The sequence below is a fragment of the Plutella xylostella genome, chromosome 5 (genome assembly GCF_932276165.1).
Source record: "Plutella xylostella chromosome 5, ilPluXylo3.1, whole genome shotgun sequence".
NCBI lineage: Eukaryota > Metazoa > Arthropoda > Insecta > Lepidoptera > Plutellidae > Plutella > Plutella xylostella.
This window is the reverse complement of record NC_063985.1, coordinates 5354655-5371589: the sequence shown is the minus strand read 5'-3', so window position 1 is coordinate 5371589 and position 16935 is coordinate 5354655. Positions and strand designations below refer to the sequence as shown.

The 16935-nt window shown below is 39.8% G+C and overlaps 1 protein-coding gene and 1 long non-coding RNA gene across 2 annotated transcripts in view; one reads left to right on the top strand and one right to left on the bottom strand.

The window, feature by feature from the left end:
* Positions 1 to 331: 331 nt before the first annotated feature.
* LOC105392727 (dynein axonemal heavy chain 8) overlaps positions 332 to 16935 on the bottom strand; it is a 52421-nt gene continuing 35817 nt past the window's right edge. Inside the window, exons 64-92 of the mRNA XM_048633313.1 lie at positions 16588 to 16790; positions 15971 to 16085; positions 15599 to 15775; positions 15024 to 15191; positions 14613 to 14713; positions 14079 to 14277; positions 11647 to 11858; positions 11256 to 11394; positions 10950 to 11134; positions 10659 to 10785; positions 10354 to 10489; positions 10007 to 10224; positions 9469 to 9711; positions 9091 to 9226; positions 8832 to 8985; positions 5760 to 5879; positions 5514 to 5574; positions 5254 to 5433; positions 4876 to 4988; positions 4589 to 4674; positions 4195 to 4456; positions 3729 to 3872; positions 3364 to 3459; positions 3095 to 3262; positions 2633 to 2774; positions 2183 to 2372; positions 1845 to 1966; positions 1360 to 1521; positions 332 to 516 (exon numbers count right to left, since the gene is read on the bottom strand). Coding sequence (XP_048489270.1) covers positions 391 to 516; positions 1360 to 1521; positions 1845 to 1966; positions 2183 to 2372; positions 2633 to 2774; positions 3095 to 3262; positions 3364 to 3459; positions 3729 to 3872; positions 4195 to 4456; positions 4589 to 4674; positions 4876 to 4988; positions 5254 to 5433; positions 5514 to 5574; positions 5760 to 5879; positions 8832 to 8985; positions 9091 to 9226; positions 9469 to 9711; positions 10007 to 10224; positions 10354 to 10489; positions 10659 to 10785; positions 10950 to 11134; positions 11256 to 11394; positions 11647 to 11858; positions 14079 to 14277; positions 14613 to 14713; positions 15024 to 15191; positions 15599 to 15775; positions 15971 to 16085; positions 16588 to 16790 — 4485 coding nt within the window. The 3' untranslated portion in view covers positions 332 to 390. The remainder of the gene's footprint in view (positions 517 to 1359; positions 1522 to 1844; positions 1967 to 2182; positions 2373 to 2632; positions 2775 to 3094; positions 3263 to 3363; positions 3460 to 3728; positions 3873 to 4194; positions 4457 to 4588; positions 4675 to 4875; positions 4989 to 5253; positions 5434 to 5513; positions 5575 to 5759; positions 5880 to 8831; positions 8986 to 9090; positions 9227 to 9468; positions 9712 to 10006; positions 10225 to 10353; positions 10490 to 10658; positions 10786 to 10949; positions 11135 to 11255; positions 11395 to 11646; positions 11859 to 14078; positions 14278 to 14612; positions 14714 to 15023; positions 15192 to 15598; positions 15776 to 15970; positions 16086 to 16587; positions 16791 to 16935) is intronic.
* LOC119692321 lies at positions 12133 to 13168 on the top strand. Its single transcript, XR_007268278.1, has 3 exons — positions 12133 to 12407; positions 12495 to 12521; positions 12892 to 13168. It is a non-coding gene; the product is annotated as an uncharacterized LOC119692321 (long non-coding RNA).

Genomic DNA, 16935 nt, shown 5'->3' with positions numbered 1-16935 from the left:
ATACAAGATATTTTTATTTGCGTTCATTGTACTATATCTACCATTTTAAACACGTTGTACGCACCGCCTAAAATCTCCTTGCTCTATTAGATAGGTGACATTAAAGTTATTATTTATCAGCCAATAACAAGATGTCTAATCCTTGATGTAAACTTTAACGAATCAGCCAAAGTAAAAAACGGGCACAGAATTCATCCACTACCGCCATGCTGACTCAAATTATTTTTCTCGATAGAACATTCGAAAACTGAACATTCGGAGCTCAGTAGTAGTCTTCTATCACAATATCTGTACTTCTGCATCTCATAAAAACATCCCATAAAAAACTCACTTTGGATCGCTGAGCCAACGGAGTAAGTAAAACTTATTCCCGCCACTCTAAGCTGGCCTCTACTTGATGTCGCACAGTACGGCGACGCCGCGCAGCACCCAGTGGTCGGGGTGCTTGAGCGTGGGCAGCCACAGCGGCGTCACGAACATCAGCCCCGTGCGCACCGGCTTCTTGTAGACCGGACACTGGGGAGGGGAAGATGCTTGTTTAAAGTCTGCTTAACCAGTCACGAGTGGTTTCTCTAAATGCGTTAAACGTCTGCTGACCGATCATAGGTAGTCGAATGGAGGACGAGCGTAAGATAGGCCGTCCGAAAAACAGCAGGAATGTGAACAGACACGGATTGAGAACAGAATTTTACCTACATACTAAAAATGTGGGGGGTTAAGTTATGCTGTACACACCTTAACATACGCAAGTATCTTGAAGATGCATTCGCATTTATATGAGCTATGTACAGAAACAAATGGAAGCATCGATCGGCAGATGTGTTGAGAGACTCCGAAAGTTGGAAACAAAGGAGCATCATCTTTATAAAATATTTTTTTAATATTTTAAATGTTCAATCCTTTCGGTTTCTAATCTCTACATTTTACAAACGTGTGCAGAAAGATAATTATTTTAATAAACCCAAAAGGAATTACAGCGAGGATGGATGGACAAAAGTAGGTTAATTATAATGATGAAACTGATGACAGGTCATTTTCCAAGCGGCCCTAAGTATTTTTAATGAGCCTATTAGCCGATCGTAAAAATTAGAGCTAATGTAGAGTTGGATAAGTGTTCCAACTTTTTGAAGAATAGCAACAGTAAAGGCACACATCCGAGTCGAGCGGCTCCAGCGATACTGACGCAGCAGCTTTTGTATAAATGCAGCGAAACTGACTTGTCACTTAGATACTTCGGTAGAACAAAAGACTGTCGCTGCGTCAGTGTCGCCACTTGATTCGGAAGTGAACCTTTAAAACAACTGCAGCAAGTCAAAAGTCCCAACAATATACTAGCAGTATCATATCAGCTCAACATACCAGATAGAGTTTAGGGTCCTTAGGAGCCGTGGAGTTGATGGCATAGATGTGCACCACCGGCAGCTGAGTGAAGAGCACCTTGAGCGAGGACTCGCAGAGACGCATGTTGCGCCGGTCCCACCCCGCCCCGTCTAGGAACAAGCCGTGCACGTATACTCCTTCCTGTGTGGGATAAAAATGCACTTACAGTAGATAACATGCTTGGCTGAAATAAACAAGCGGTACATATTGAAATAGGAAAATTAATCAAGTTACGTAGACTTAGATCCAACTCTATAAAACGTTAAGGCGATTTTCGTTGTAATAAATCTGAATTGAATAATATAGTGTCTGCTTCAGTATCAGCCCCATTATTACATTACACATACAGAGACATGTCCACAGCGTCTTATTAGTTTTTCCTTTAATCACATCCGCATCTGCTGCAATGGCTCTTCTATTGCTACACGTAAATACAGATAATAGTATCCCGAGTAGACCCTTACCGTAGGAGCAGCCTTAATTTCGTCGTAAGTGAACTTGGTGACGTCATTGTGTAGGGAGACCATGTCTAGGGCCCAGCCCTTGTGCGCGCGCGTCACCTCCTGCCGCATGGCCGTCAGGAAACCTACAACATTTGCTCGTTAAAACTTTGTAGACTTTCGTGCCGGTACCTATGACACCTATGTATGTGTTTATCGATATGGAGGTTTTTTTTATTATGGGGAGGTGGATTAGCCACCCCTGTACCATACGAAGCAAATGTGGGGTTACCCAGAGGGCTACAAAATCTCAACTATAAGAAAACAATAATTCAAAAGCTCGATCACTCCAAATTATTAACCTTGTGCATTAAAGAATCCGGTCATCCAGAAGGTATTCGGTCTCGCCTGGAAGCACCACGAGTGGAACTGCTGGTTCCTCTCCAGAAACTCGGTGAACCAGAACCCGAGGGTGGATGAGGACCAGGAGCTGCGCAGCCAGAGCTTCGGCACTTTCGCATCGTAGATACTGTCCAGGGAGTCCCGTAGTGCCTGTTTATACATGAAGAAACTAAATTACACGCCTTGATAATGTGAGATGTTCGGGATGCGAAACGTTTTGCGGAGCGTATTACGGACATATCAAACATTAGGGAGCGTTTAGTTATTTATAAGCGCCGCTTGTAGCTTTACAGGCCCATGACTCCCAAAAAGACAATTATAAAATAAAATAAAAAATAAAAAGTGCTCTTTGGGCAGCTCTCTTGCTTGAAGTGGTGCTGTAAATAAAAATAAGATTAATCCGAACTAACCTCGCTCATGATGATAGTTCCGTCGATGGCCAGAAGAAGGTCTTTCAGGGTGGACCGCACTAAGTTGATCACCTTCTGCATACGATCTATCTCTTGCCGTAAGAAGATCACCATTGAACCAAACTGGCCGTAGAACTTCAACCTGTTAGTAAGGAACACATCATAAATACCTACATAATATACGTCTGCCTGATTCGTCTATGTAGGATCTATGTATGTATCTACCAGCAGTACCATCATAGGTCGTATTTTTCAATGATCAGCAATATGTATATTAACTTGAGGTATACGAAGATGAGATGCCTGCAGATTCTTATGATGATGTCCCAATGGAGTAAAAATTATTTGTCTTTCTCTCAAAAGGCCAGCTAAAATGCAGATATCTGTGATCTCGGTTGCAGACTTGCGGGTGACGTAAAGAAAGGATTACAGTGGCAAATGTGGCAATACGGATAAACTTACCGTTCTTTAACGTCATTAGGATCGAAGTTATGTGGTACTTTTTCGAGCATCTCCACAGCTTGTCTGTACACAGAGGCTTCTCTCGTCTCGCCGCCGCCGGCCGTAGATTCCTTCGGCTGGATGGAGAGCATCGTGTCTAGCAGCTCTTGTGTGGTATTGCGTTGGTAACTGAGAGGAAAAATATACTCAAAATTAATGTGAAAATTACACCATATGCGATCGATCGTATATAGTGATATTAGTGATCGTAATAGAGATTCAAAACTTACGTTATATCAGCGTTACTGTGTAGACCGTATGCTTGGGGAGGATCTATAGTTTTCATCTTCTCAATCTCTTCAATATACTCCGATAGATTTTTAAACCTACAATGAAAATACACACAAATGATAACCATAAAATAGTTCTAATAAGAAGCAGGGTTTATGTATCTTATGTTGCAGGTAATGAAAGTTTCATGACAATATCATAAAACCTATAAATAACTTGATAACTTCAAATGTGTAAATAATCCCGGACACTTAAAATACGAGTAATTAATGTGCATGACCTATCTGAACGATCTTCCATCCAACCATTTCGGCATACGCTATCCAAATACCTCCCTAATTTACCTACTAAAGTGATTGCCCACCTCATAATGCCATATCCCTTGTAGAACAGGAACTCGGTGTTGAACAGCTGGTCGGACAGCCACACCTTGGTGAAAGTAGTCAACAGACGGTTGTCGAAGTCGTCCGTCACCCGCCCGCCGTACTGCACCGCCGACACCATGTAGCTGGAATATTGACATTGCATTTTTTTTTATACAAACAGAACCTCCAACTATTTTTGAAGTCGGTTAAAAAACAAAGTTTCCCGGTAAATGTATTTTGATTTTTTGTTAATCACTAAGCTAATTATTTAGGCATGGTAAGAGGTGTGATCGCAATATGACAAATAAAATCAAAAGAGTGCGAAGATATGAATGACAGAGTGTGACGTGAATGAGGCCATGATATGAGGATACATACGGTAGATAGGGAGTTATGTCATGATGCCCAAATCCTACCCTGAACAAAGATAATAAGGCAAGAAAGCGCCATAATAAGGTGCCTTACCGCACAGTATTCCAACTGATATTTTGTGTTGGGTCCAAAGACTCCAAATGGTTTTGGATGAACATGCAAGAAGCCAGCCAATCAGCGGAGTTGAACTCGTAAGGAATATTCCAGCCGAGAGGTCCGAACTTGCGTCTCTCTTGCACAACCGTGTGTAGGAACGAGATTGTGTATATGAGAGGAAGGTAGAAAGGACTGTCGCTGTAGTCTAAGAAGTCTTGGCTCATCGAGTCGTAAGTGCGCATTAATCCAGCCTTTATACCTGAAATTATATACCAAAGTTAATGTGCAACAAGTCTTGTTATGACTACGCATCCGCCGCTCGCACACACTTCGTATCCCCAAATTGCAAATGCTACACTGAAACTAAAATAAAATAAAAAATACCACTCACCTGAGGGAGGTTCACACGTATATTTGATGGACATTTGCAACAGCGTAATTGGAAATTTAGGGTGAACTTCCGTTGTAATCCAGAGCCTAGAACAAAAGGAATAATATAAAACTCCAATAAGCTGAATATTGTCAAAGAGCTTTTGATCCATACCATGTGGATGGTTTCTTAGTAGGTAGAAGGTGTATGACTATTTGTTATAGTGGCACTAACATGGAGGAGGCCTATAGGTACTCTGCAGTGGGTTGACGTAGGCTGATGATGATGATGATAGTGGCACTACATACCGGAATGTCTCGTGAACAGTCTCAGGGTTCTTCTCCAGCTCTCCGAACTGCTCCATCACCTCCACCATGTACTCCAGACCCAAGTGGCAGTTTTGCAGCAACACCCAGAAGCCCTTACGGAATATGAAATACATTATCTAATAAATAATCGCTCTCTATCATCATATTATGTCTTTCTTCAGCTGTCCATTTGGAAAAGTTCTACTAGAGAACTGACCTGAGAAGATAATGCTGGCAGAAAATGCTTTTAGCAGTAAGTCCACCCTTTGTACTTTTATTTGTAATATTTGTAAAATAACGGTTCATCAACATTTCAACTACCTCAGAGGTTCTTTCAATCAAAGTTTTCCTCTCATTTTGACGTAGCACTGTACAAACCTCAGTAAGGGCCCTCTCAATGAGTTTCCTGGCGTGCACCTCCTGTCCTTGCCCCATGGATATCGAGGAGCAGGAGCACTCCATGCGCTTGGCGGTGGTCTCGATCATGGGCGTCGGGTCCGACCCCATGGCGAGGAAACCGATCAGCGGCACCAGCGGACGGGATTCTAACACCATTTGCTGGAATATTCGATGAGTTTTTTGTAATCAGCATTTATTGAAAATAGTAATCGATGATAATGGCAGATTGAATTTAATACCTCATATTGTACAATCACAGCTTCGGTGAACTTAGGACCCATTGATTGGTTAACATATTTTCTGTGAATAATAAGAACAATTCATTTTTTTTTATTACCAGTCATATCAATCGGTATACCACCGACCTATTGATTGGTCTGACGACAAAGTTAAGTAACTGCACCAAATCAGATAGCATGGAGGCCTGCAGTAGTAGTAGTCGATGCTGAGGAAATTCACATAATTATAAGAAGAATGATACTAACAAACTCTGTGCGATGGTCCTGTCCGGGCACCAACACCGCACGACCAAGAGTTTTCTAAACACATCTAGGGTGTGGTAGCCGTCTGGTATCACTTCTTCCTCTGGAGCTTCTTTGTCAAACCTGTAGATACATTTTATTAAAAGTTTAATCGCCTTATACAATTTCCTCAGTGCTGACAGACACAAAACTTGTCTTCAGATTTCTTCAGTCAGGTATATTTTACTATACAGGATGGCCCACAGAGTGACGTCCAAAGGAAAATGTTTGATTTCTTAGGTCAAGGGGTAGCCAAATCACCCCCATGTATGTTCAGCAATTTTTAGTAGTTTAGGAGTTATGATTTTTATAATTAATTTTCTACGAAAATTGACCTCAGTGGATCAATTATGTTTTATTATTTTTTTGGATAACTTTTTTTATTTATTTTTTTATTTTTGTGTCATCCTCTTAAGTTGTTCTTTTAACCATAAAAGTTTCAGCTTCCTAGCTGTAATGTAAGTTAGTTATTTTTATATCGAAAGTTCAAATTATATCATCGAGCTAGACTGCTCTGAATTTTCAACTTGAAATTAAAAATTTGACTAGATATTCTCATGGTCCTTTATTAATTTTAAATACTCCGCAAGGTTCCAAAATAACATAAAAATAAAAATAAACTATTGCTTAATTTGGTATTATTTGCAGAAAACAGCCTTCAAAGGTACTTGGGTGGAAATTACCTCATTAGTCAATTCGGTATGTTAAGTAAAAGTTTTTGATGCTAATTCCAAAACCGTTTTGAGATATTATCTTCTTAATAAGTGTCTCATTCTTAAAAATATAAAATATTCAAGGATTCCGATTATTTTATCAAAAATGAAAATATAATTTGTCCTTCAAGACGCTGCGCAAGGTTAAAGTTTCAACCAAAGAGAATAAAAATTTTCAATTTTTAAATGTCACTTCTGTCAATCTAAAGTGTAAATATTCACAGAGTTACGATCTTGATGACGTCAGCGGCTGCATGGTAGCGAATGACGTCATCAAATCGTCAAAGAGCCGATCTTTAATTATTTTTTATTAAATTAACAAGAGCAGTAAAATAAAAAATATTCAAATTAGTGTCTCAAATTCCAACATACTTAAATTTAAAATTATAAAAACAATCACCATAAAATTACTTAACATACCGAATTGTTTCAGAAAGTTGAAAGATTCCTGTTATGTCATTACTAAGGACTAATTCAGTTAGAAAATGTATCAAATTAAAGGGAAAATAAAATTATTTACTATTATTTTTTATTTAGGTTACATTTTTGAATGTAAATTCTTAGTAAAATGTTTATGTCTGAGTTGTAAGATTTATGAGATAATTGTATTATTAATAATAAATAAATAAACTCAAATAATTCTTTTACAAATTTACTCACAATAAATTTTCAAAATGTCGACCTCCCACAGCAATACACTACCTACATCTACGCAAGAAATTTTCTTTAAGTCAAAAAAGTGACAAATGTAAAAAATATGACATCTGTCAAAAAGTTAAGCATGTCAAAAAAGTAACTTTTCTCAAAAATGTGACATCTGTCAAAAAGTGACATCTGAATGAAACAGAGAAGCGTATAGGCGACTTAAAGAAAATTTCTTGCGTAGATGTAGGTTGTGTATTGCTGTGGGAGGTCGCCATTTTGAAAATTTATTGTGAGTAAATGTGTAAAATAATTATTTGAGTTTATTTACTTAGTATTAATAATACAATTATCTCATAAATCTTACAACTCAGACTTAAACATTTTACTAAGAATTTACATTCAAAAATGTAACTTAAATAAAAAAAAATAGTAAATAATTTTATTTTCCCTTTAATTTGATACTTTTTCTAACTGAATTAGTCCTTAGTAATGACATAACAGGAATCTTTCAACTTTCTGAAACAATTTACTAACTAGGTAATTTCCACCCAAGTACCTTTGAAGGCTGTTTTCTGCAAATAATACCCCATTAAACAATAGTTTATTTTTATTTTTATGTTATATTGGAACCTTGCGGAGTTTTTAAAATTAATAAGGGACCATGAGAATATCTAGTTCAATTTTTAATTTCAAGTTGAAAATTCAGAGCAGTCTAGCTCGATGATATAATTTGAACTTTCGTTATAAAAATAACTAACTTACATTACAGCTAGGAAGCTGAAACTTTTATGGTTAAAAGAACAACATAAGAGGATGACACAAAAATAAAAAAAAAATAAAAAAGTTATCAAAAAAATAATAAAACATAATTGATCCACTGAGGTCGATTTTCGTAGAAAATTAGTTAAAAAAATCATAACTCCTAAACTACTAAAAATTGCTGAACATACATGGGGGTGATTTGGCTACCCCTTGATCTAAGGAATCAAACATTCTCCTTTGGACGTCACTCTTTGGGCCACCCTGTATATCCCACCATACAACGCCGTCGTCTACGATTTAAGGTCTTCGCACATTATAACAACTCATCGGCGACTCGACTCTATGTACGTTGTGTACAACGAGTGGCCTACGCATCGTACACTAAGTGCCAATTTCACCATTCTCTGTTAGAGCATAACCAGGGAGTAGTGGTTAACTTTTGACACATCACGACCCACTTTTGACACATCTGTCATGAATTTTATATGGAGATGACGTTTAATTTATAAATCTATCCCTGTCGGTTAGATAACCGAGAATGGTGAAATTGGCACTTAAGGTCAACCCCGACACGTTTGTCACGCAATGACCACACGTCGTCCACGCAACGACTACAACGTTTGCGACTGACGCGTGACGGGCAACCATTTGCCAGCCCGAAAACTGAGGTTAGACGAGTTGTCTGTTAAATAACCCGTCCACTCGTTGACACCGCGTTGTCCACTAGTGACCATTGGGTGGATCAACTAGTTGACTACTCATCGAGAGTGTGAGTAGAGTTGCTGCCGCGTTGGCGTGGAGTTGTTATAATGTGCGAAGACCTTTAAATTGGGTCTGTATCTATACGTTTCGCGTTTCTATAGAATATTACCTATGAAGTAAAATTTTTACTTAGAGAAATGTAAGAATATCTCACCAAACCTTCCAACTCTTTTCATTATTGGTGATTTGGGTTAGTATGTTGGTGAATAAGCGCAAGTTCGTCAGTTGGACTAGATTTAACCACGACATATCTGTAATCCACTTGAATGGCTTTGGAGGACAAGCATTCAAATCTAAAGCTGCACCACCTATTTTACAATGAGTGAAATTATAGTATTAATGCTACAAGTAAGTACCTATGTACATTATACATTTCTTTTCAATTCGTAAAAGAAAATAATATATTTAGGTACCTTTGATAAAAGTCTGGAATTCATCAAACGAAACGTATTCCCTCTGTAAATCTATCTTCAATGTCAAAAGCACTGTGAATAAGTACTTGTGTTTTTCGTAGAACCCACGGGAAATAAACTTAAATACGTCGAAAGTCTGTAGAACAAAATTCACAGAATTGAACAGATTGCCTCTCAGAATAAATTGAAAAGACAAAATTCATTTTATTCAAGGTAACTTCTTTAGGTAAATGTTCTTATCGGTGTGGTAAATATCTACATACAATTTTAGGGTGGTTTTTCATTTTCTGTGATGTCTTTCGCGTACGACGGCCGAGTACCGCTTCTGTACTTGGTGTCAATTCCTTTCGGCTCACAAAAACCATATCAAAAACATACCAAATACTCGATAATAAATCCGATCCGTCTAGCCGTGATCGGGCTCGGGGTGGACCGATCTATGGATATGTCGAATCTCTCCAAGAACTGCGCCAGTGAGGTCTGGTACATGTGGCAGACCAGCGACATGTTGCACACCAGGAAGTAGAGGACGCTTCCCCGAGTGGCCACGGGGCGGTACTCTTCGCGAGCTAGGTTGATCTTTGTTTCTGTCTCTTTAGCCACGTCCAGTTTTTCTCGAACCTGGGTAATGATTTTAATTTTTATTTTAAATGATAACTCCGCTGTAGTAGGGTAAATTTGCGTCGTCTTACTTATTTTCAGTGTGTCTTGCGACTACATAACATAAGACACTTATTTACTTAGTACATATCTCCTTCTGGAGTAGTCTGATAAAATTACTTTTAGTAATAAGGCCACCAATTGCATCGACTGTGTTGTGTATTTCGTTTTTGGAATTTATCGTGTTGGTGTGCAATAAATAATTATTTATTTTAAAAATTATCTATCTACATAGATAAAACAAAAAGAAACATACGTCAGTAGCCGTAGCCTTAGTGACATTGAGCACTTGTATCAACGAGACATCCTCCACCAGGGAGCCCTGTATCGTAGTCAATTTGTGCAGTAAATTCGCCTCTAGCTCCTTCATCTTGCGTCGGTTTGATGTTACGTCCATTATGAGTTGGGTCCGTTCGTTCTCCAACTCGTACTTCTCTGTTAGTATCACCCGACCTAACAGTTGGTCTTCAAGCCCTGATGACGTGAACAGGTTATGAGTACACATTGGTTAATATAATCAGCCATCTGAGTATGTTGAATCTATAAATTATAAGAGATTCGGAGTGCGTCGTCACCGCAATAGACAAATATCTCATTACTTACCTTGCATGGTGACCGTAAAGTCTATAATCGATGTCCGTGCTGACACTTCAGGAGTGTACGCAGGATTTGGAAGCTTCGTCGTGATGTAGATCTTGTGACCTTCCATCACGTCTATTTCTTTATCACCCAGTTTTACCTAAAATAAATAACTATGGTAAGTTCATTAATATTTTGAACGCTGCACAAGCTTATTTGCTTTTTCTTAAATATAAACGGATATATATTATATTTTGAAGCCCTCCATTACGATAATAAAACATAGGACCAAGTTTCCAAAAAGTTTTCTTTAAACAAATTATACATACCTTGAATGAGGAACCAATTTTGATGTAGTTCTTTTCGAGGATGTTATCTAGAGCAGGGTCCAGTTCTTCAGCGACATCTTCAATTAGTAATGGGCGGCCCTGATTCACACAATCCTCAATGTGGTTCCTGAAATAAATATAATAATGTAACTGCAAATACAAGATAAACTAGTTTCCGTATAAAACTATCATAATAAGTACTTATCGTCCAATAGAACCAACTTTGATTCGCAAATACATGGGCAGGTCTTGAGAGCTCAAATGCAGAAATTTGACGTATATGGTTATTACCTGAAATATTTGTGGTTGAGCGTAGTAACAATCAAATCATTATTTTTCTCCATATTCTTGATCCAGATTTTCCCTTGCGTCTGGGGATCTATTAGCAGCGGGAACCTGGCCGCTTTAGTGACTATGATACCGTTCTGTATAGAGAGTTCGTCTGTTGGTAGGCCGCATAAATTCCAATCACCAATCTGTAATGAACTTATCATAATATAACACCGCAATGTATCAGGATTTCGTCACCTTATGTGCAAGTTAATCCATGAAACAAAACTGGGTATTGCTAGGTCATTAAAAGAGTAAGGATTTTACCGTAGCAGTGTCAGTTAATTCTTCAAGAATATTCAAATTCATAGAAACTGGTATTTTTCTTTTTATCAACTCGTTAAGCCAATTAGTGAGCAGCTGATTACGGAACTCTTGATTGAAGGGGCCCGCGTAGGATAAAAAGCTGAAATATAGATGCAATTTTCAATAACACCACCTGAAGTGAGGGCAAAAAACAGAATGCATGATAAATTCAAATATTTTTTATGATATCTAAGTGCCTTCTTTACAAAATCCTTGTTAGTACCACATGATTTTTTTTTTCTTTGCTTACAAACCATATACCCAACGTGATTAAATCTTGTCAAGATTAAAAACACAGTATGACCAAAATACAACGGATGTTACAAGGCTATTTATGCAGATTAAAACATACCCAATGAGCAGCAGTATATCTCCGACAAGCCTCTCGATTTCTGACTTGAACAGCGCAGACTGCTCCGTCCATCTAACCCTCTCGCCACTGAGTCCGTTGATGAGGGCCGTGGCCGCATCCATCTTCTGCTGGCACTTAGACGCGTCGTCCAGGACCTCTTGTTTCAGCGCCATGGCGTCGTCGAACCTCTTTTGCACTACCGCTAGTTCTTTCTGTAATATTTTTTTGGTTGGTGGGTGCAGGAGGCTATAATATAATGTATATCTCAGAGAAGAAATTAGCCGAACGACTTTAGGTACGTCATAAATTACGACAAAACATTCAAAACTACAACAATGGAACAAACAAACAAGCTATTTCAGAAATACGAGAGTCTGCAATGGCAGTTTACTAAAGTATTTGAAAAATGTTGTTTACAAATAAGAAATGCCGGTGGTGATGGTGTGTGCAATGTGCATGAATCGTGTAGAGACGACTGGTGACGACGGACGTATAAATCAATTCTTCTGAAAATCCGATAGAGTAATACTTTGTTTTTAGTGAACCAGACAATAGCTTTCCCTCTCATTAGGAGAGCTTGTGGTATAATAAATGTTTCACTGTCGCAATGGCCAGGATTTATAAAGCGTGTCTAGTGTTGGTGTTTATATTGGCGGCAGATCTAAACGTGTCCGGTACCTATGAAGATCGATGGAAGCACGACGAAATTAAAAGAAGACACGTGTCGTTTTCATACATAAACGACGCTAGAGTTGCAGCAGGTAAGTGCTACCACATACAAACAAAAAGCATCGATCTATTTTCACTGTGCTGAAAAACTATTAATTAATCATCTGTTTTATTTTCAGAATTGTACTTCGTACCTCCATATAATGGTATGTTACATAAAGCATATTTCTGTGATTGTATACTTTTCCCCCTATTGATAAAAGTCTCACTTTCCAAATAAAATTGTGGAAATGGAAACTCAGTAATTATATATTACTAGCTGTTCCCGCGAGCTTCGCTTCGCCTTAAAGAGTTTTCCCGTGGGAATTCCGGTATAAAAAGTAGCCTATGTTCTTTCCCATGGTCTATACTCTATACCATATGTATACCAAATTTCATTCAAATCCGTTCAGTAGTTTTGGCGTGAAAGAGTAACAGACAGACAGACAGACAGACAGACAGACAGACAGACACAGTTACTTTCGCATTTATAATATTAGTTAGGATTAGGATTTATACATATTTACACATTTACAGGACGGACAGCTCGACTAAGATCTATTATATTTAATAATGTAATGGAAGACGCATTACACGGACTGACCTCAAGAAACAATCATAAATTTGTGAGTGCACACGTTCGAAGAGGACTCTATATTCTGAACTTCGTAATCAATAGAATTCAACTGCCTATTGGTTAGGCAACTACGGCGATTAATAATATAATAAATTTCGGAAATAAGAATTAACAAATTATACTTATTACTTACTGTTTATTTAGTTCCAAACCTGACTGAAACAAGGTAGGTGCTAAGGTGCTAAGGTAGTTACGACACAGAATAATAAGTTACGGGAAAATTGTGTGTTAACTGTCAACGCAATAGTAGCGCAAACGGCAAGATCAGTGTAAAAAAATACCGCAAAAACCACCACACATGAGTTTGGATGCACCGTAATTTGTTTTTATCAATCCTAGTGCACCACAGAGCAACATAAACAACACACTAACTGGATGCACCTTCACTTGTTTTTATCAACCCGCGCACCACAGAGCAACATAAACAGCACACAAACCTCCTTAGTCTCGAGCTGCTGCTGCGCCGAGTCCAGCTCCCGCTTGGCCGCCTGGTACTTGCCCTGCATGACGGCCAGGTTGGCCTTCAGCGGCAGCACGTCCTTGTTCACGGAGTAGAACTGCGCCATCGCGATCGTCCACGAGATTAAACCGGCCACGTTCCCAGCCAGACACCACTTTTGCAGCTCCGTAAGAGTATTTGAGACAATCTAAAGCGATCTGGCCCTGTAGCACGGGGCGCTATTAAGACGTGACAAAAGTTCTCCGTCGCGCTCGCTCTGGAGTCTGCGCGATGAGAGTGAGCGCGATGCAAAACTCTTGTCACGTCTTAAATGCCCGCCGTACTAGCCCTTCTGATCGTGCGCAGCAAGGATTTTACATACAAAATTCCTTGTCACTCGTAATCGAAATCGTCTGACTGTTGTGGACCCGGCTAATCATATCACAGAAAACCGCGTCGACATAACATGGCATTTGGTTACACCCTTTTTTATCAACCCGCGCACCACAGAGCAACATAAACAACCGCACAAACCTCCTTAGTCTCCAGCTGCAAAAATACCGCAAAAACTACCACACAAGTGTTTGGATGCACCTTCACTTCTTTTCACCAACCCTATCACCAAAGAGTAACAAACAACACACAAACCTCCTTAGTCTCGAGCTGCTGCTGCGCCGAGTCCAGCTCCCGCTTGGCCGCCTGGTACTTGCCCTGCATGACGGCCAGGTTGGCCTTCAGCGGCAGCACGTCCTTGTTCACGGAGTAGAACTGCGCCATCGCGATCGTCCACGAGATGAGGCCGGCCACGTTCCCGCAAGCCACTTTTGCAGCTTCGTATGTGTAGTTGCTGCGGAGGGGTTGTGGTTTTAATTTGGTGGAGGAGGCCGAAATCAGTATTCATCATCAACTTGTAATCGTCCAATGCTGGACAAACGCTCCTAAGAAGCGTCACAAAACTCTGTCCTCCGCTTTCCTCTACTAGCTACCTCTCTGAGGACGTCAATCATATCGTCGTCAATAGGTTGCAAGGCATATTCACTTCAGGGCTCCAGGGTCCTTACCGATCATCTCATTTCTTCGGTGGATATCAATATCCCCAAAGTTACGAATAAGCTATTCTAGGTAACAAACTGTTACATAAATGTGCCGCTATAAATTATCTTATAGTAGAAATGTCTTTACCTAAATCTGAAGTAAGGCTGAAGCAGGTCTACAATTTCAGCGTTGATTTCGTCTTTGGGGAAATTCTTCAAATTATTTAAAAAGCGTACATCAGCCATTACCTACAAACAAATGAAACACATGTAATAAAATGTGTATATCAATTATTTCAGCTTTAAAAATACCTACAAACTACGGCCATTTCACAAACTATAGGTAACTAACAGAAACCTTTAAGCGATTCACACACTACACCGCTTTACCGCGCTGATTGTGGATTTATCATAGTAAATTTCCACACGGTGAGGCGGCGACAGTGTATGCGGGTAAGCGGTTTTTCTATATATAAACTGTCATTTTTGCATACAATAATAATCCGCCAACCGCGGCGGTGCGCGGGCAAGTGTGTGATCCGCCTTACATGCAACTTACTTTCAACGACTCAGCCCACGAAGGCGTGAGGAATTTCTTCTCAAAGTCGGGTTTGATGGGGTCGACCCGCTTCCTGAACAGGATGACCACGGCGTCCATGATCAGCGTGATGAGGAACGGCGGCTTGCCCAGCTTGCGCACTGTCGCTATGTCTGCTGAGTTTATGGTCTGGTGGAATAATGATGTTATTAGTGTGTGTTATCACCAATAATAAGTGTTTTCCGAATACATAGAGTTTATTTACGTACTGCGACTGCGTATGTCCATGTCCAACGAAAATAAACTGATGATTTGTTATCTCGAAAAATTATAACTAGCGTCTGATCGTATAGCGTTTTGTGGCGTCAAATTATTATGCCAAGATTTGTCGTAAGTAGAATGTCTTAGCAATAAGATCACTTATAAAGAGAGGTGATCTTAAGAGCGGATGCAGACGATTAATGGTGGCGAAGCAGCGCATAAATAGCCTTTTGGCCTTCAAAATTACAGTTGAAAAACGTTATGGCACTGACACATAGGTATACAAGAAAGAAGTTTGTTGTTCATAGTTTTAACTATATTATAGAATATCTTACCAATAGAGCGGCCTCAGCAGCATCCAGAGCCGGCTTGGCATCAGCTAGCTTCTCCTCGGCGACGGCGGTGTCGGCGGCGATCACGTTGACTAGCTTCACGGCGCGGTCCTTCACCGCCATCACCTCCTGCTTCACCACCTCGGCCGCCGCCTGCGATTCTGCTACTGCCGCTAGTACCTAGGATAGATGGTGGAATTGGACGATGAATTACGGCATTCACGGCATTAAAAAAGGGGTTATTTTTTATGTCGAGAAGAAAATTAAAAGAAATTGCTTGAATTATGTTTAGTCTTCGACTCTTCGGCACCGATTATCAGAACGGGAGGGGACGACGAATAAACGTATTTAATTTGTAAAGCTGTAAAAAATTACCTCCTCAGCCTTTTCAGTAGCAACATTGATTTCTTTCTCCTTGACTTCCAACTCTTTCTTCAGGATATCGACGCTGGCAGCTGCTTCCACTAATTTATCCAAACCCGTCGTCATCCTGTTATATAACGCGCACAGTTAAAGAAACAATATGAAAATGACAGCCGTACCGTTTGAGGAGCATTTATGTGCTTTGCGATAAATGAATGAACGATAACGAAGAATGAGTGAATGATTATTAATAAGTCGGCATAAAGTACGAAAAATTAGCGAATGATAAAATAAGCCGTACTTTCGAGCCATCTCCGCTATACTATCGTGCTTCTCCTTATACAATCCCTTGTACCCATCGAGGAAACACAGATATGACTTGGGCGTGACGTGCGCCTGGCGCCGGAATCGCTCGTAGTACGCAGCACAGTTGTCAGCCACGATGCCATATTTCATCATCATCAGTGAATAATCGTCCACAGCCGGAAATAGGGCTCTTCTAAAGAGCACCACAACCCTCTATCCTCATCTAACCACTACTGGCTACCTGTCTGAGAAGCATTCATGCAATACCTTTGTGATAAATGAATGAACGATACTAAAGAATGAGTGAATGATTATGAAAATACCTTCGGGCCATTTCAGCTATACTATCGTGCTTCTCCTTATACAATCCCTTGTACCCGTCGAGGAAGCACAGATATGACTTGGGCGTAACGTGAGCCTGGCGGCGGAATCGCTCGTAATAAGCAGCACAGTTGTCAGCCACGTTGTCTTGCACTGTGCCCATGATCTCGATCAGTTGCGCTTTCGTCTCCGGCGAGCATACAACCTGGGGTAAGGGTAGTTTTTATTATTTTGAGCGCTTTTGGGAGCCTCGCATTGAAAGGTTTTCCCAAGAGGATCCGAAATAAAAGGTTTGTCATGTCACACTCATAATCTAACCCTATAACCAAATCGGCTCCGGAGAGTGAATT